This window comes from Cupressus sempervirens, chromosome 3 (genome assembly GCF_028749045.1).
Source record: "Cupressus sempervirens isolate cs-2001-9-10 chromosome 3, ASM2874904v1, whole genome shotgun sequence".
NCBI lineage: Eukaryota > Viridiplantae > Streptophyta > Pinopsida > Cupressales > Cupressaceae > Cupressus > Cupressus sempervirens.
In genome coordinates this window covers 487,433,690-487,454,348 of record NC_143120.1, presented here as the reverse complement: position 1 = coordinate 487,454,348, position 20,659 = coordinate 487,433,690, and the positions used below count along the sequence as shown (strand labels likewise).

At 36.0% G+C, this 20,659-nt stretch overlaps 1 protein-coding gene across 2 annotated transcripts in view; it reads right to left on the bottom strand.

Moving 5' to 3' along the window:
• LOC149567292 (ubiquitin-like-specific protease 1D) overlaps nt 1-16,017 on the bottom strand; it is a 146,659-nt gene extending 130,642 nt beyond the window's left edge. Inside the window, exons 1-2 of one of the 2 annotated variants that reach the window (XM_089820459.1) lie at nt 15,950-16,017; nt 15,172-15,860 (exon numbers count right to left, since the gene is read on the bottom strand). In XM_089820459.1, coding sequence (XP_089676585.1) covers nt 15,172-15,519 — 348 coding nt within the window. In that variant the 5' untranslated portion in view covers nt 15,520-15,860; nt 15,950-16,017. Of the gene's footprint in view, nt 1-15,171; nt 15,896-15,949 lie in introns of those variants that run through there. The other variant, XM_089820458.1, reaches the window with a different exon arrangement.
• Between the last annotated feature and the right edge of the window lie 4,642 nt (nt 16,018-20,659).

Below are 20,659 nucleotides of genomic sequence, written 5' to 3'. Positions count from 1 at the left end.
ATAGTTCAAGTGTAGGAGTACTATATGTAGCTGCCCTTAAAGAAAAGTCAGATACACTTCAGAAGGGTTTAGGATGCCTTCTTTGGGCATTTTATGTGCTTATTTGATAAAGAACTTCTTATCTAATGAAGCGTGGAACAAGGTAAATGAGTATGGTTGTATGCTTTTACAGTGCTCCAACTTCACATATTTGCGAGTTAGATGCCTCAAGGGAGAGCCATACACAGTGTCAAGGTACCCTACATATAAAATCATACCCATGGAGTTGGCAAGGCAACTAATGGAAGTCCAAGCTTATCAGTCTAATTTGCACCGTCCTAGAGTGGAGTTCTCATTTCGAAACCCATTCAAGATTAGAGGATACTCGATGGACACTATGCCTAAAGAAAAGAACATGGAGTTTGAACTTCAAAGGATCACGCTAAAAAATTTTGCAGCCAGGAGTTGTTTTGATTGGAAAGGGTTGCATGATAAGATAACGAAGCAGTTCTTGCATATACATTGTCGAAAAGATCTCTGAATTGATGTACATACCGAGGTGGATATACGACGCATGGATTATACTCGGTTGACTATGAAGCAGATTGTAGATTTCAACTTGCATCAATCCCTCTTAGATTTGAATATGGTGATCAAATCCTAGATCCTGAATATTTTCAGCATGATGTGGAGAAGTTACCAATTCTTCCTCCTACATGGTCATGCAAAGAAAATACATCTATTTGGGATAGATTCTAGTTTGTTCTTGCTAATACCAACACATGGATGAAGAGAAGAGATCTCAAATGCATCAAAATAAAGCCTGGCAAAGACTTTGATCCTACTAGTCCAATTGGTTTAAGATCAAAATTAAAAGATAAAGGTAAAGACGACACAACCTCATCTACATTTGAACCTCCTGCCCAAAGTTTGTCCAAGTTGTCTATCAAAGGAGGAAAGGATTCAAAAATACTTGAGGTGAAAAGGGTTGAATCTCAATCAATTCAAGTTGACTCAAGTGACGATGAAGCAAGGAAATCAAAGGAGTCATCACCTCTTGCTTCATGTCCTCTTGAAGTTATCGCTGCAACTTCTCTTCTGGATTCGGCTCTAGTATCGAATAAATCCCATGATTTGCCTTTAGGCTTTGCTATGGATGTATTCTCCATTGAGTATTCATCTTTTGAAGATTTTGTGACTATTACACCAATGTTGCATATGTCCTCAGTCGCACCTGTACTAGAAACACGAGGAGATCAATATGATTTTAAGAATAGTTTTTATGCATATTCCTTGTTGATTTCTTTTGCCATTGTTTGGTCTTCAGCATTACTTGATGTGACTTTAGCTCAATTCGATAAATTCATGTTTGAGGTAACACATAGCAGTCCTCCTCCTACGTCCATTCAGACTGAGACACCAACTATAGTTACCATTGTTATGCAAGGTAATCCAAAGTTAACTATGGTAACTACTTCTTCAGTCAATGCATGTTCTTTCAGCCTTCCTCCTTGGTTGAGCACTACCACACAGAAAAGGAAGAAAGAAGAAAAGCCACCTAAGGAATCTAACAAGAAAGTAAGCAAACCAAGGGTCTCAAAGAATTAAAAAGCTAAGACAGTTTCTCGAGTAGTGATTGATAGAAATCAAATAAAGTATGCTAAAGTCATTGAACCACTTGTGGAGATATCTACTGAAGACATGCAACCTATTGATTATAGAATCACAAGGGTTGAACTTGGTAAACAAACAAGGCTAAGTTATCAACAGGATGCACATGAGGCAGTTAACTTTCTTTCTCGAAAGAATGATGAACCGTGGAAAAAGAAAATAAAACTCAAAGAGGAGAATACACATATGTTGGGAATCATTGAAAAAATGAAGAGGTCCTCTACAAGTAGTGAAACTGTTTCAATTGTATGTACAAAAAGAGATAAGCGGAAAGCACATGTTATAGATGAATGGGTAACCAGCATTGAATCACATGGTTATCAACTTATTTGTGATACTTACAGAATGCTGAGGAAAGGTAAGAAAGCAACCGCTCAAATAAGTGATATTCAAGGATCACTTAAACAACAATTACAGTTGTTAGATAGGGATATTGGTACCTGGAAGAGTATGATGGAACTTGACTTGGAGGGTTTATGTGCTTATGAAGTCATCTCGTCTGTTGAGATGTATCATGATTATAAGCATCTAATGATTAACATAGAACAAGTTCTGCAAAAACTCATGAAGGATGTGAAGGCAGCAATAGTGAAGATTGATGAGCAAAAACATGTGATCAATGAGTGCTTCAAGAAGCTGTCATGTGGAGATATCACTACGAATGATGAACTTAGGAAAGAAGAGGATATTCTTACAAAATTCACTGAAATAATTTGCTTGAAGCTTGTAGCGGATGATTTCAATCTCAGTGTAATGGATACATTTACAAGTTAGAAGTGTTCATTGGATGAACTACAAAGCAAAAAGGAGGTTTCTGTGAAAGAGATTTTAGAGGCAGCTAGCACATATCAAAGGATCATAATGTTGAGAACACCAGTGAGCCTGATGCCGAGGTTGTATGGAATTCACTACAGAAATTTGCAAATATTGTTGAGACCTTATGAACATCTCAAATTATCATATGCTTTAAGTAGAATAGCTGTAGAAAGACTACATGTAACGAACATTCATGTTGTAAATACAAGATAACATGTACCTGTATTATCAGCTCATGTAGTTTAGTTGTAATCGCATTAGGCGTGCAACTTTGAATAAAGTCAAAGTAGTTAGTTAGGATAAGTATGGGTGGTTGAGGTTGTTCCACACTTTTTTTCCTCCACCTTTCTCTCTCTGTTTTTCCTATATAAAGAGGAAAGTTCATTATAAATAATCATCTTTTGCTTTATAGGACAAGGATGGGTTTGTGACTAGAAGGCTTTGTATTTCTTGTTGCAAATCTTTGAAGTGAATAAAGAAGAAAGTTTTTCCCAAATTTTGTGTTGAGATACTTGGAGTTGATCATTGTCTCTTATGTTACATTGATTCATTCATCTTCGTTACTTCTTTCTTTAGAAGCATTTGAGTGTTTGATGTTGTTTTTGGAAGACTTTGAGCTTTCTTAAACAAGATTAATCTAGTTTATTAATGGCTGCAAGTACTAGGGTTTGAAGACTTTGAGCTTAATTTCTTAGTATATTATTTCATATTTGGATAGTTGAACAAAGACTTTGAGCTTTTCTAGCTATTTGCCCTTTTGTTTCAAGAAGGTTCCTTGTAGGAGACTTTGGGTTCTTACCATCAACCACACAAGTCAAGATATAACCGTTGTCTTAAGGTTGTTCTTACATTAATACTTAAGCCACCGGTATTATAGTAGCAATAGATTCCTTTTGTTTAATTACAAGTAGTAGTTGGTAATATAAAATCATTCCTGAAAAAAGAGGAATTGATTCAGTAAACCACCCTTTGTTAATTCCAGTTAGGTCTTTGTTGTAGCCATCTAAAAAAGGGAGCATCCCCTATTGCTAAGAGGAGAGATTTATCTCACTACACCATTGCCTAAAGTTCCCATTTTGTAAGATGTGGTTACAGTGGCTTGCAAAAATTTTAGCCAACAAGCGCTCAGGAATTCTTCACCCAAGGTGAACAAGCCACACGCCCCTCCACACCTCCAAGAAATGCAAACATGGGGGCTTCGCCAAGAGGTTGTCACAACCATCGACAAGGAAGTAATAATAACAACAATACTAATACATTTTGGAGCTGTAGCCAGTACGATGCCCAAGGATGCCCTATGATGATGTAATGAATAGGGCCATTTTGCTTGTGACTATCAAAGTGGAGGACAAAGTGGAGGACAAGGTGGAGGGATGTTATGCAAATGGTAAGGACTTGGCAATCATGAACATGTCTACTGTCCCAAACATAGAAGTGTGAACATTATTGATATTTCAAAATCGAGGGAAGTCCTAGCCATTACAAGGACACAAGCCAGAAACCCCACCTACCTAGATGCTAGTACGGAGAAGGACAAACTAAAGGAGGCAAGAAAAGACATCCAGGAGGCCATGACGAAAGGACATGTTAGTACCACAAATCCCCTTCCTCTAAATCAGCATCAGAGGCCAATATTATCCAACAAATGTTACGCCACCATACCTATCAGGGCAGCAAATTTGTTAGAAACTCACCAGAATTGAAGGTTGCTATTAGACAAGGAGGAAGCGAGGAAGAGGAGAAACCCAAGAGAGGAGAAAAGGAGAAAACAATGGGAGAAAAAGACATGAATGCTCTATTCACAATAGGAGTAGGAAGAACACCTACCATCGTAGAAATGGAAATAATGGGTTGTAAACTGACAAGCACTATTGTGGATGGAGGATCTAGTGCTAACGTCCTTCTTGATAAGATAAGATAAATTTATTAATGTCCAACAAGAGATCAACAAGGGTCTAAGGGACTACAAGCTTACAACCAAGGGAAACCACCCACAACAGGGAACATAAGGATAAAGAACAAAACGACCTAGGGTCCCAAACCATCTCTGAATACTATCGGATGAGGAGTGTCGTTGTCTAGTGAGTCCACCACAAGGTCTCAGTGATCTGGTGTGGCTGGGAGTGGGAGTGCAAAATTGTTGCTTCATGCCCCTAGCAGAGGACATGGGAGTGTAAAAGTCGGTGGTACACTAATCCAAAGGCTGGTACTAAGGGAAAAGGAGCTGTAAAGTATGGTCCCAAAGTTGAGTGGCCTCCCGAAGATAATGTCAAGGAATGCTAGTCAATGTAACTGAAAAAAGTCCATAAAGACCTACAATCTCTAAAAAAGGCTATAAAACCTCCCTCTAATCTCATAGTAGATGGGACAAAGAAAAAATAAATTGAGTCCATTTCCATCTCTACAAGGGTACATAAACGGCAAATACAGTCCTCTTTGTTGATGTAAGGTCAGTCTGGTACCTAAGCCGGTAGGATACAAATCAGAAGGAACCAAAAAAGATACAAAGGGCATGGCACCAACGCCTAGTAAAACATGCAGGATGCACAATAATCCCATCGCGGATATCTGAGAAGTGCTTGACATAAAAGGCCATCCATGAATGCAACCCTCCTGGGGGGTTGATCCAGGTCATCATAATGTACCATTTGTAAATATCAATTTTCACATACCCATTCATCTCTTGACGAGAGGGGAGGAGGTGAGCAGGAGCATCCAAACAAAATTGATAAGGAGGGAGACAATCAATCCCAATCCCAATCGAACCCAATAGTGTAATGGGCTGGGCATACCAGTAGTGGGCCCTGCAGCCAGATGAGAACCAACAATAGTGACTGAAGAACAGTAAACCAAGTAGGAATATCTGTGGCAACCATAAGTTGAATCCGCATAGCCCCAAAGACAGTGAAGAAACCAAATCAAATTGAAGATGATCGCAAGTCTAAACCGATGAGCTCCAAACTCGGCCAATATAACACTACAGGGAGTGGAACGGTGATATCTGATGATATGCCTGACGAAAAGCATCTGGACCCACTCAACCAAGGACCAGTCAAAGTCCAAGAGGGAGGTGCCAAAAACCACTAAACCATATAAGACTATGGGTGTGACCAAAGAGTCTAGGAGGGACAATTAGGAGAAAGTGTTCTAAAAGCTGTGTCTAAAACGTTATCTCTCTAACATGGCAAGGGAACCCAACCCTTTATTAATCCTAGGCAGGATAGTAAATCTCAAGCTAAAGTAGGGGCCAAAGAACTTCGCCCTAAGGCAAGTGTATGAAGAAACTATTAATGTTTGGTAGCTTCTGTCAGATAACTCTATGGTTTTATATATATATATATATATATAATTAAGCTTGTATTATTAATTATTTGATTATTGAATAGACATGTCTATTCAATAACCTATGCTCAATATAAATGAGAGAATGTTGCATATGGAAAACACATAACATATACAAGCAGTGCAAGTACATTTGTAGCAAATCCGACAAACTTAACATGGTATCAAAGCCTAACTACAAATGAAAATGATAAAGAAATAATCCAATTCATTGAAGATACCTAATTTGAAGCTAGCCAAGTTCAGGAGAGTCCTATACAAAAGATGATCGCAATTTGGAATATGAGCGATGCCCTTGTCAATGAATTGCATGTTGGAACTGAAACAAATTGGAGGGAATGTCTCAGTATATGCCTACGTTCGTTGTCATCAAAGGTGACTGAAAAGTATTAAAATTACCTAAATTATCTGCCATGAACTATCCTACGTGGACATAAAGACCACGGGTGGAAGATATAAGGAACTAAAATATGTAAGCAAACTGTCCACCTTCAATAACACCATTGAAACTTTCAAGGATTCGCTAAGCAAAAGAGAGAGAACTAACTGAAAGAGTAGTGTACGTTGTGTATGACAGTTTGCCCGACAATCAATACAAAGATGCTTTTCTCCATATAGCAGATTTCTTTTCTTCTTGGGAGCAGCAGATTGTGAGCTATATTGTGTGCAACGATGAGCTTCTTGTGTTGGAAGAAGCAGCACTGGTAAAGATCAACGAATATGGTCGAGTAGAACTTCATGATGTCATATTCAAACGAGGAAGAAAATTGTCAGAATCGGATAGAATAATCGATTGGCAATATCTGCATAATATTGTTGAAGACAGACAGAGACTGGAGAAAGTGAGAGGAATCCATCTTTCATCACGGAGCTGGGAATTCCAACTTTACGCAAAACCTCTGGATAAGATGCACAAGTGTTTAAGAGTTTTGATTATTGGAAGAGGAATAAAAGTCACTGGAGCATGGACCAGAAAAATTGAAAACTGAGGTATCTAAACATTGGTAATGGAGATTGATCATTGATGGAGATAATGCAAACTATAACAATACATAGAGGCATGGACAAATACATGGAGTGACATCCATATTGAGAGAGAGAAAGGAGAGTAAGTAATAAATATATTAAGAAAGTAATCATTAAAAGGGTAACATGGAGGTAAGTTTTTTTTCCTTATGTGAAAATTGATTACTTAATATGGATGGGTTATTCATTTAATGAATAATAATTTCATAACCTTAGTTATTTATTTTAAAATGAAATAATATGTTAAAATATAGATAAAAGTTTATATATAGAAGTTTGAAAAATGCATATATATTCAAAATATATTTTGTCTATGTTTTATTGGAATGCTCTTATCATGAAAGATTATTTATTATTCTTAAGTATAATAGTAGTCTCCTTCTTTTGAGCTATATACCTTGATCTTTTCCTCTCAGAATGGTCTTGCAGAAAAAAGAGGGAGATTAAGATTCGAGAGAGAAGACTGAGGATGCTATTTGGTTAAAACCTTCAGTGAACCCAATCTTATTGATTAAGAGGGAGTAGACCATGTTAAGATGGTTTCTCTAGTGATTAATAAGGTGTCACAATCAAGAGGATTGTGACCATGTGATATTTATATGCCCCTATCCCCTGTGTATATCATAAGGAAGTGACGACTTCCAAATGATCATCACTTGTATTTGGGAGAAGTTGTTGTAAGGTGACGATCTTACAATCAACTTGTATTATGAGATTAAATAAATTGAGTAAATGGTGAATGTCTTGTATCTCAACATTCTGGGAGGCCATTACTCTTAGAGTACTTGGTGAATATCATTGATATTCTGGGAGGCCAATACTCTTGATATCAAATGTGATATCTAAACATTTTGAGTAAGTGGTGAATATCATTAATATTCTAGGAGGCCAATACTCTTGATATCAAATGTGATATCGAACCTTATTTGAGTATTTGGTGAATATCGAATGTCAATATTCTAGGAGGCCAATACTCTTGATATCAAACCTTGTTTTTGAGTACTTGATGAATATCGGATGTCGATATTTTGGGAGATCAAGACTCTTGATATCAAATGTGATATCTTACCGTAAGTTTGAGTAATTGATGAATATCATATGTTGATATTCCGAAGATCAATACTCTTGATATCATATGCAATATTAATGATGAAAAACTTTTGAGATATTACCAATGGTGTAATATTTGTCTTGTGTTTATCCTCTCTTGCTAAGAGGGAGTGTTAATGTTTGGTAGCTTCTGTCAGATAACTCTATGGTTATTCATATAATTATATATGAGATATAATATTATGTGATATATATATATATATATATATATATATATATATATAATTAAGTTTGTATTATTAATTATTTGATTATTGAATAGACATGTCTATTCAATAACCTATGCTCAATATAAACGAGAGGATGTTGCACATGGAAAACACATACCATATACAGGCAGTGCAAGTACATTTGTAGCAAATCTGACAAACTTAACAGAAATGATCTCTTTCTCCTTGCCCTGTAAACAAAAATGGAGGTGTGAAATCTTCAAGCAGTTAAAGACCATAACCCGAGACTTACGCAGGTTTACAACGAGTTGACACATCCAAAAGCCTCTGAAACCCCTCTGGAGAAGAGGCTAGAAGAATCTATTTGTTGGCAAACGAAAGAATAGAGATCATGACTTGGTGTAAGTAGCAGCCATCACTACAAAGTGAGGAATCCTCAAGGAAAGCCTCAAGCTCATCAATATAGATGCCAAACAAAGTAGGGGAGAGTCACCCCAATAGTGCTCTGGATCAGATCCAAAAAACTCTCGGAGTCCTGATTCTTCCCACCACTATCTCGTAGAGCCTCATGATCATCCTTAGTAGAGTATTTGAAACCCTAACGTCTCTAAGTCTCTAGAAAAGTGTCCTCCGGGGAACAGAATCAAACGCCTTGCGAAAGTCCATAAAACAACAACAAACTTTCGCTAAGAGGTGACGAGAACTGGAAAGTCTTGGGGAAACCACCCAATTCCACCCAGTAGGAGACGACCAGCACGAAATCAAGCTCATTGGAACATTGATGGGACAAAAAGTAGTGATTGGTACACAACAATTTTTTCTGGACTTCACAGACATTGCTTTAGAAAAGGAAGGGTATGATGCACTTTGGGGAGAGATTGGTTTATTATGTTAGAATGGCGTTGTCATTGCACCAAAAGATTGATCTGTCAATGCCCAATACAACCACTCAACTTATAGTACACAGGAGGTGGTTAAGCCCTTCTCACGAATCCCAAGGGAGTGCTGAACAAATTTCTAACAATCTCCCCCTTAGCATTACCCGAGGGTCTCAAAATTCGAACTTGTGACCAAGCTCTGATACCACTTGTTAGAATGGGGTTGTTGTCGCACCAAAAGGCCAATCTCTCAATGTTCGATACAACCACTCAACTTACAATACACAGGAAGCGGTTAAGCCCTTGTCATGAATCTCGAGGGGAGAGCTGAACAAATTTCTAATATATTACGGCTAAGGTGAATCATAATTGGAAAAAAAATGCTCTTTCCATTGAAGTAGAAGGACTGAAATATGTAATTGACCTTTGGAACCAAATAGTGAGTCAAAAGTTAGCCTTTGATTCAAAAGTAGAGGGTGAAGAATGGGGCAAGGGTGAAGGAGTAGAACTTGATGAGAAGGGCATATTACGATTAGGGAATCGTTCGGAAGATGAAACTAGCTCCCTCAATGGTCTATTTCATTGGCAAATGGGAGATTATGAGGTCTTCTAACCAAAATGCAACATGCTGCAAATCCATGAAACAAAAACTGATGAAGTGTACCGTGGCCATTACGGGGAATACAAAGAAGGTACAGCCAAAAAAAATGACACTCTAGTTCACCAGTTTGACAAGGACAAGGAAGTAAAATACAAAGAACCTAATCTAAAAAGGATGAATTTAGGGGAAGAAAAAGATCCCAAGGTAATCCTGTTAGGAGATGGTTGGGACCCAGTATTAAAAGCAAGGGCATTCAAAAAAATTCTAGAGTGCAAGGACGTATTTGCATGGGCGTATAAAGATCTGAAAGGAGTACCACCTAAGTTATATGTCCATCAAATTCCCCTCATACCAGGAGCTAGACCCATACGCTAAAGACCATACAAGATGAATAGAAACTATGCATCAAAGGTGCAGGAGGAGATTGCCAAGATGTTGGATGTCAGGGTCATCTTTAAGGTACAAACTAATAAATGGGTCTCACATATAGTCATATCTTTGAAAAAGGAAAGAAATTGGATCTAGATCTATGGAGATTTTAGATGATTGAATGTCGTAAATGTGAAAGATCCCTTTCTATTCCCAATTACAGATAGCATTCTGGAAGAAGTGGTCAGCCATGAAACGTACTCTTTCATGGATGGATTTTCAGGATACAACCAAATCAACATCGCAAAAGAGAAAAATTTAAACACCACCTTCGCGGTGGAAGATGGAGTGTATGCTTATAACTGGACATCATTTGGTCTTTGTAATGTACCGGCCACCTTCCAAAGGATCATACTCCACATCTTTGACAAGATGTCGATTGGGAACTTCAAAGTTTTTTTGGAAAACTTATCAATCTACAATGAGAAAGAACACCACTTGAAAGTCCTTGGAAGGTGCATGGAGAGATGTCAGTGAGCCAAACTAGCTGTAAATCCAAAGAAATGTCATTTCATGGTTCCATAGGGTAGACTACTTGGCCACATAGTATGCAAAGAAGGACCGAAAACAGACCCAGATAAAATCAACATCATCATTCACATGGAGAGACCTACAGATGTAACAAGTATCAAATCATTTTTGGGGCATGTCAGATACTATAGAAGGTTCATAAAAGGATTTGTCAAGGTATCCTTACCATTGGAGAAGCTAACTAGGAAGGGGGAACCATTTGCTTGGCAGAAGGAGCAAGAAGAGGCATTCCAAGAGTTGAAGTCAAGAATAGTAGGACCACCCATCTTGGTATATTTGGATTTCCACGTCCACGTATATGCCTCTAACTACCAAATACGAGCTACGTTGGCACGAGTAGGAAGGAAAGGGTTGGACCATCCAATGCACTTCGCAAGCCGACTATTGTCAAAAGCGAAGTTGATTAATGTAGGGGTGCATGTATAATTGTAATTGGATTTATACTAATGTGAGATGGTTGAGAGAGTAGGACTAATGACCCTTGGTAAACATTGTGCAAGTTGTCTATTCATTTTGTTTAATTGTGTAATTTCAAATGCAAATCTTATGCACATTGTACTAGGCTCTAAAGCTGATCAAATCAAGAAAATGTTGAAGGCTCGGCCTTGAAGGTATGTGTGACATATCTTTCACATACATTGTTGTAAATGAAGTTGGTACCTCACCATCTGAGTTGGTGCTCAGTTTTTGTGATTAAAGATCAGTGCCTCCATCATAGGTTATGATTCCTGTAGATTGTTGCCTGAAGAATATTGCAAGTTCTTCATTTACTTTGTGAAGCTGGATTTGAGCAGTAGATCTAAGAGGCTATTCTCACCATAGTTTTTCCCTTTCAGTTTCCATGAATATCCAATGTTTTCTTGTAATGATGTGTAATTGTGTTTATCATTTGTTCAGCTGCTTTAATGCTAAAGAAAGATCCAGTAGTGACCCTAACAATAAACTAGAATTGAATTTGATATTTGGCATATACTCATTGCATTTGTGTCTAACAATGATGACTTTTATACTCAAAGTCAAAGTTTCTTTGGTAAAATTGCTTTCTTTATTAATATTCCTTGTTCCAAAACTAGTACTTGACAATTTTATCATCACACGATGACCCAAGAAAGATGACTTGGGGAAGAATATTTACAGAATTATATTATGGATCAGGTTAGTTATTATAACTTCTAATTCCTAGTCGATAGGTGACTTTCTTTCCGAGTAGAAAACCCCTTTCAGTTCACAATCCATTTTTAGAAGAAACTGAGGTCTCACCTTATCTTTCCATTAGAGGAATCAAGCTTGAGTAAAGGTATGTCAGATGCTATTAATCAAGATGGCATGGATCCATGTTGAACTGTACCATGGGTGATAGAAGTATTGTTTGTGGAGTAAGATAAAGTGTTAGATATGCTTCTTCAGAAATAGTTGTTCTCGAAAGGAGAGATTCGATTATAGGAAAAATGAAAGAAGTCAGGCGTGTTCTAGAGGCAGCAATGCAACGATTAAAAAGCCATCCTTGAATATACTTCTAGAAAACAAAAAAAAGATGCACTCAATGGAATAAATTGCCACCAACTCTTCTATAAACCTCTAGGGACAGGAACCTTCATAAAAACATTGGAAATGAGCATAAACAAGAATCGTGGAGCAAGGACCCTAGCTAAAAGGTATAGATGCGTTTTACACAAAATTATTAAAGAGTTATAATTGATTTTGATCCATTTAGAGGAAATCCTCCCATTTTCTAAATTTATATGAGACTTACTAGTACCCCATTAGAATTTCAGTATGATTTTTATCCAGTGAAACCCAGAAACAGATTTCCACCCAAAATGTTGGCATACCATAAACAGAAACCACACTGGGGACGACAGCACAAAACATTCTCAACAAGTTTCCGATTTTGCAAAAATAGTAGGAGACATTTTAAAAACTTGGGGAATGGCTTTGAGTTTTGGTGAGATGGTGAGCCATCCCCATGATGACAAGGAACACCTCATACATCCCCCGTCCATCCCAAAGACGACCAGCCTTCCCCACCAAAACCTTTTTCCCAGTGATTTTTTTTAAAAAGATTAAAATACATGCCCAACTCTTGAAAGAAAAACCCTCATTTTGTTTGCAATGATCCATCTCACTGACCACCTCCTCTCCAAGCTCCAAAATGAGAAGTGTAGCTATTTTGACTATGTTTCTGATGAACTTCTCTCCAACAATCTGTTTCTTAAAAGATACCGTTGTCTATATCCTTGCCGTGTTGATCCTTGCTTGTGATTTCTGCATATGGTAATCCTTTCGCAGTCATTCAGCCAGCCATTTTCTAGCAGAATCGCACTTATTTATTGTACCTCCTCCATTTCTAGGAGTGTTTTGTCTTAAAGACACAGCATTGCCCTCATTGAATCTTTTTTCCTTTTTATCTCGCTTCCTGATAATGGCTCTATATCTAAAGCCTTCACTTTCCTTTCCTATGATATGGGACATTTATACCCCCCTCAATCTGCTGTTGAAGCAGCAGTGACCAGGCATACTGGGACAGATTATGGCTTAATCCAAACTGAACCAAAATTTGAGGAACTCAAAGCTATCGAGAATGTAGAATAATATCATATGCTGTCATTTTTTTGAATATTATCTGAAATGAATTTGCAGCTAGACTGACTAGATTGTCAGATATATTATGAAGATATGCAATTGACATTTGAACTCAATTGCTATATATAGTGTCTACAATTAATGATTTTAGAATTATCAACTTTATGGTATGAATATATTTTCGATTTCCCTAAATATTTTTAAAAATTTCCTATTTTTTTATAGAGTTGTCCCCTTTACATGTCCCCTACGTATCCTAAAAGGGCAAAAATGAAATGCACCCCAAAAAACCGTTTCCTCATCCCCAAAACTTCGGGTACTGTTGTTTTTATCTCGAACAGATAGAAGAAACCTTTGGTTCTTAGGATGTCCAATATAACAATATAACATACTAACCTTAGGTGTTCTCGGATTCCTATGGGACTTGACCCTCATAAACTCTTTACTCCCAACATTCAACTATAAATATTTAACCAAATTAGAGAATATCAAGCATAATATAAATGATCCCTTTCAAATTTGAGCTTTGCTTGAATTGGTGATGTGAAAAATAAGGCTGTCAAGTGAAACGAAAAGTTGAACAAGCTCCAAGCACAAACTGGGAGGGAAAGACATATATCAATGAATGATAATTTAATGGAAACCATTATGTTAAAAATGCACTCTTCCAAACATTCCAAGGTTCACATCAACACACATCTGAAGTTCTAGCTAAGGATAACCTTGTCAGCATATAGAGAGAAAAAGGAATTTATTTGGGAAAAACCACTCTAAAAGGAAATACGGTAGGTCCTTCAACCCCAAGGTCAACAATTCCACAACATGACGAAGAAAAAACCTGAACACATTCAATGAGAAGCACAAAATATGGGAAGGAAGAAGTGAATCAAGATAGTACATCTGATCATGATGAGGTTGAGGTCTGAAAAGTGAAGAGCAAAGATACCGCATCTCATAGGGTAGGAGTGCAACAAAAAGAAAATAAGACAACTATGGCTTCATTTAATGATATTCCTATTCAATTTTGGAGCTTGTCTCTTTTAAAACCTTGCAATGTTCCAAACCTAAGAACAAACTTGCAATATATTTCTCTTTAAAATTAGATTTCAATCCCAAAAGCTAACAACCTCCTTTAAGTGCCATACTGCCTCCTAGATATTAATACTTATAATGTCCAAATGTTTCAATTTTTCATCTATCGTATCTTGTGTTTTTCTTTGGCCCCTGTAATTTCCACTATAATATTATGTGAGTTGCATCCTATGTGTAATAAAGTTATGTTAATGATAAAACACAAGAAAGTGAAATGTACCATGCTGCTGTCTACTGAGATGTGAGAATTTATTGTAAAATTGAACGATGTTCAAAACTCATCAGGCAGTACAATTCCCTCGGATGTGAGAAAGAATATTGTTCTATGAAAAGGTTTTGTGAGAGCGGCCACAAGCTAGTTGCTCCTTCAGTAAATAAGATTCGACAGTAAAACTAATTAGAGATAATGAAAAAAGCATATGGCCCTCGCAATTGGGGATGCAAAATATACCCTCGAGACATGTAGGCAACCACCTCTGAAAGCATAGGCGGGGTGTCCAAGTCATATTTTCTCACAATAATTCAAGCAATAAAACTTAAGCAGATCAAATTTAAAACAAGATATAATAGCCCCTCCCTACAACAAGGTCTCTACTCTCAATATTGCTAGCCAGGCTAGACCTAAATGACCCCCTATGCCACTTCTGAGTGCATGGCGTTGCTACAGAGTAGCCTTATGTTTGGGCACTTGCCCTACTCAACATATGAATGAGTTTCCTGTTTGTAGCCTCACTCGCTTACCCCGCAAAGCTTTCATATTGTTTTTTCTTCAGAATCCTCACTTTTTTTACATTGATTTTCGTGTTCCTTGAGACGAATGGAAGTGGATCTTTATCCGTTTGGAGTAGCCTGATAAGTAAGCTAATAACCATATTCTATGAGGAACATCAGTCCGTTTGCATTAGGAAAACTATAGAGTAAATAAAGGTTGAAACATACCAACCTTTGGGAGGTCTTTCCTGCGCTTTTTCTCATCTTCATGCTTCTGGAGAAGAATTTTGAGCTTCGCACCTTTATCAGGCAGTTGGCACTTCAGTAAACCTTTTAACCTAACGATTTTGTCATCGAGCTCACTATCTGTCAAGATTATCAAGTCGAGCTCCCTGTCCTCATCCCTTTGTAAGCTTGTCAAGTCGCGCTCCCTGTCGCTATCCCTTTGTATGCTCGTCATGTCGCGCTCCTTGTAGCCATCCTTTTGGCCTTTGTCGCTTTCTTTTCCCACAATATGCAACTCCATAATCTCATCTTTGCATTCTTCAAGCCACCTAGCCTTGAAAGGAATCCCCGCCATTACATTCCCAAAAATGCCCTAAATTGGAGGATCATTGAATTGTGGGCTATGGAGTTGATCGTCTCTGCAATAAATTATACTCTCGGCTGCAGATTCTTTGGAGATCCTCTCAATTATTTGGGTTTTTTGTGATAGAATTGTAAATTGTACGGAAGCAAATTTGAGAGTAAACATCCGATTGAGCAGAGCATCGATACTATTTGAGCGAACACAAGACCGGCTCCCAATCACAAAATTATATCTCCGTTTCCGACTGCCCTGTGAGACGCACAGCGCGGTGGAGCAGCCACCATTGGACAACCATGCCTCGCCTGCGAAACCAAGCTTTGTCTGCAAAATCACTACCAATAAAATACGCGATCAAAAAATCAATATTATTCGACATGGTATAGTGGTAAAGATAAATGAAATAATAAATTGTAGGTCATACGCTCAAATCCTTGGAAGGCAAATGCGGATTATCTGTTTTTTCCGCTTCAATTAAAACGGCTTCTTTGTAATTGAATAGAATGCTCTACGGAATAAAATTTGAACTTTATTTTCAATATTAATTTATTTAGTTAGATTTTTTTTTTTTCTAATTTTAAAACGGCTTCTTTGTAATTGAGTAAAATGCTCCATGGAATAAAATTTGAACTTTATTTTCAATATTAATTTATTTAGTTACATATTTTATTTTCTTTTTAATGTTGGTAAAATATTATTAAAATGAAATAAAGCTATATTATCTTTATTCAAATAGGCACTCATAGGAAAGAACAGAGAAAGAAAACTTTCTGTCTTGCCCGAGACCAAAGACCTATACAAAGTACAAAGCTGAAAGGGACATACCCCAATTTTTAATCTCAAAGAAGGCTATTACTTTTAGACTTCTTTCAGTATTAGCAACTTTCCTTCAATTCAATTCATTAGAATTTGAGCAGTTGCATTCGTCTTCCTTTACATGTTATGATGTCCATACCTCCTATACAAAAATTTTATTTGTGTGATACAATATTTATAGAGTTTGTCCTTCTCTGATAATTCAATGGAGCTTCCTCCTGTGTTTCATCAGTCTATTCTTCCCGATTGAGACTTTTCCATCCTTTGTTTAATCAAAAAATGTTGCACAAAGGACTTTATGGCCAAGATCAATGTTAGTAGACATTATATCTTAATGTATAAAATGAAATACGCTATGGGTTGGAAGCCAAATTTCTCCAAAAAATAGAGGTTGTAGGTTACAAGCTTTCCTTTTCAAGATGAATATTTCTCCTATTCTCGTAGATATATTAAAAATACTAAACATTCTTAAATATTTTCAAACATGCATTTTGAATTCTGAATTTAATAATTAGGTTAAGAGTCTAATTAAGTTTTGATGTTGTTTAGAATTAAAAGTCAAGGTTAACTCAAATCTTTGTTCATTATAAACTACATAATTATTTACTTAAGCTATTAGGTTTCAAGTTTCCCACTTTAAGTCCTATTTATTAGTCTATATCTTACCGTTGATATCAATCCTAGTTATAAATATGAGATAATATGATCAATTTAAAGCCTTATCTTAATCTTACCATGTTATATATATGACCAACAATTCTATACAAAGTACAAAACTGAAAGGGACATACCCTAATTTTTAATCTTGAAGAAGGATATTACTTTTAGACTTCTTCCAGTATTAGCAACTTTCCTTCAATTCAATTCATTAGAATTTTGAGGAGTTGCCCTCGTCTTCCTTTACATTTTATGGTGTCCATACCTCTTATATAGAATTTTCATTTGTGTGTTTATAGAGTTTGTCCTTTCCTAATAATTCAATGGAGCTTCCTTTTGTGTTTCATCAGTCTATTCTTCCCGATTGAGACTTCTCCATCCTTGTTTAAAAATTGTTGCACAAAGGACTTTCTAGTCAAGATCAATGTTAGTAGACACTATATCTTAATGTATAAAATGAAATACACTATGGGTTAGAAGCCAAATTTCTCCAAAAAATAGAGGTTGTAGGTTACAAGCTTTCCTTTTCAAGATGAATATTTCTCCTATTCTCGTAGATATATTAAAAATACTAAACATTCTTAAATGTTTTCCAAACATGCATTTTGAATTCTGAATTTAATAATTAGGTTGAGAGTTTAATTAAGTTTTGATGTTGTTTAGAATTAAAAGTCAAGGTTAATTTAAATCTTTGTTCATTCTAAACTACATGATTATTTACTTAAGCTATTAGGTTTGAAGTTTCCCACTTTAAGTCCTATTTATGAGTCTATATCTTACTACTGATATCAATCCTAGTTATAAATACATAAGATAATATGATCAATTTAAAGCCTTATCTTAATCTTACCATGTTATATATGACCAACAATTACATTAGATTTATACATCTATGTTATTCTATAACCTATCAAAATTGCAACTACGAGTTCAATTAATGGAAACTCTTCTCCTACAGACTATGTTCCAAAGAAATGTATATCCTTCTGGTTTATGTGTGACTCTAGTTTGAGACTAAGATTTTTCTTTTATGATATATCTATAATTCTTAATGAACTAGATTTTGTCAAAAGTAATTCCTATTTTGATTATCAATGTGTTAGTAATCCTCGGGCCTAAAGAGCTTCTTTGGAAATCGAATTTGTTATGGCCTTTTAGTCCCTATGCTATTATTGATCTATGTTTTACAAATCAATCTTGATATAGGGTTTCCTAATTAAAGGATTTGATAAAGTAATTTGAGATAATATCACTTTATATGTGTGGGGCAAAATAGATACCATAAAACAGAGATATGAGAGTCAGTCATAATCACAATGAATTAATTTATGATACTTGAAATTTTATATCTAACAATGCAAATTCTAGGATTTAGGTGTAGTATTGTAAGCCAAAAAAAGGCATAAGTAATTCATGAACTTTGCTAAAGCTAGCCTTAAAAGTTGAAAGCCATTAAAATTTATCCATGTTATAGAAGATCCAGTCATTAAGTAAAGCAAAATATATACTAATTATATTAAATTTTTGAAGTTATACAACCATATTTATGTACACCCATGAGAAGAGCCCTTTATTCTTGATCTAGAAAAAGTGTTGCTATTACTAAACTGAGTAGGGTGAAAAGGCATAGATAGCAACAAAGCCAAAAGTTAAATGACCAAAAAAACCTTCCACCTAGACTTCCGAACTAGATGAGACCCTCCATCTGTTAGAAGGAGAAACTACCCATATATACAGAGTAACATCTCATATAGATCACCAAAATATATTTTTTATTAAGTTTATTTTGTTAGTCATTGCTAAGTTTATTTTGTTTATTTGCTGACAAAGTTGCTTAGGGTGTATTTGGTTTTAGTTATTTAAGTGTAGTTTTTAATTACTATTGCAAGTTTTCACTACTAGACTTACTCTAAGTTTTTCGTATTTTTATAAAGGGAATCTTGTCCATCTGCTCCTAAGTTTGCTAACATATATGTTTCCTTTCTACCCTCCTAATAAACATGTTGAATCTTGGTTTCTTTGAATTTGTCAATTGCAATTGGGACATTCTCCAATTTAGAATTTAGTGTCCAATTTAGTGTACCTCTCTTCCTTAATGCATTTAAGATGATTTGGAGTCCCCTTCTATGATGATTTTCTTGATCCCCAGATCTAGACTTTGTTGGAGACCTTCTTCTAGAGCTTCTAGTTTTGCCAAGTTGTTTGAAGTTATGCCTAAAGATTTGGATCATTTGATGGTCTAGGTTTCTAGGGACGATATAAAATAGCCTAGCCCCGCTATTCTTGGGTTGCCCCTAGAAGCTCCATCAAAATTAAGTTCCAGCCCATCCCACAAAGGGAGGTTCACTTATGCAATTTTATCTAGCTTTCTTGCTAGCTTTGGGGTAAATCATTGGGGGATTAATTAGTATATTCCAACTCTTTTTCATCAATGAATCCCATTCTAAAAAGGTGCCTTCCTCTTTGATGGTGTTTCTGAGATTATTGTTGGGGATTTCTGTAAAACTAGCTTTTACTTTGTTTAGGAAGGATTCCAAAGATATTTCTTCATCTTTGAATATTATTATGTTTCTTTCTTTCCAAATTTATCATAAGAGGATGGAGGGGGATATTTTCCAAAAGTTGTTATAAATCTTGAACTACCCATCCTTGGGCAAATTTTTAAGATGGTCTCATAGGTTATTGTGTCGTGTTGATGACCAATTTAGTTTGTGGCATAGCCATTGCCAGCAGTCTAGCAAAACTACATTGGTAAAGAAGATGTTCTTTTACATAAGACATCTTGAGGGGCCCACAAAGCCCATCTTGATACATGTCTCCTTTTTTATTTGGACCAAGTGTATTCAATTATTTTATTATTATAATCTCATATAGTATTGACCTATTTGGGACAAAACCAATTTGTTCCTCCGAGATCAGTTTGGGGAGGATTATCTTAAGCATGTTGGCTAATGCTTTAGTTAATGTCTTATTAATATTATTGCATAGTGATATTTACTAGAAATCTCCTGAATTTTCATGGTTTGCTTTCTTTGGGATAAGAAATAAGAACATATTGTTGATTTCTGCTAGAAGTGATCGTGAGTCTTATTGTATCTTCTATGGCTCACCACAGGTCCTCACCTAGTATCATCCAATATTTTTGAAAGAAAAATGCTTGGAAGTCATCAGGCCTGGAGGATTTTTTGGGATTCATGCTAAATAAGGCCTCTTTGATTTCTTCTATGGTGAAGATTGTTTAGAAATTTATTATCTTCCTTTGAGATTAATTTAGGGATTGAGCTTAACATAGCTTTTTGGGTTGTAAGGTTTGAGTGTTCATAATTATTTAGTATATATGTGTAGTACTTCCAAAAGTTTCAACTATTTGTGAAGGGTTATCTACCAAATTTCCTTCATTGTTTTTTATTTTAGAAATTTTGTTGATGTTTCTATTACTCATCGTACTATTGTGAAAAAAATTAGTGTTTTGTTCTCCTTCAAGGAGCCATGTTTCTTGGGATTTCTATTTCTATAATATCTCTTCTTTGGTTAGTATATTTTTTGTTTTAACATGAGTTCTTTCTCTCTTTCATATTTATCATTGTCCATTCCATGCCTAATGATTTCTTCATTGATCTTTTTTAGTTCATCTTTTGTGTCAAGTTTTTCTTTAAAAATA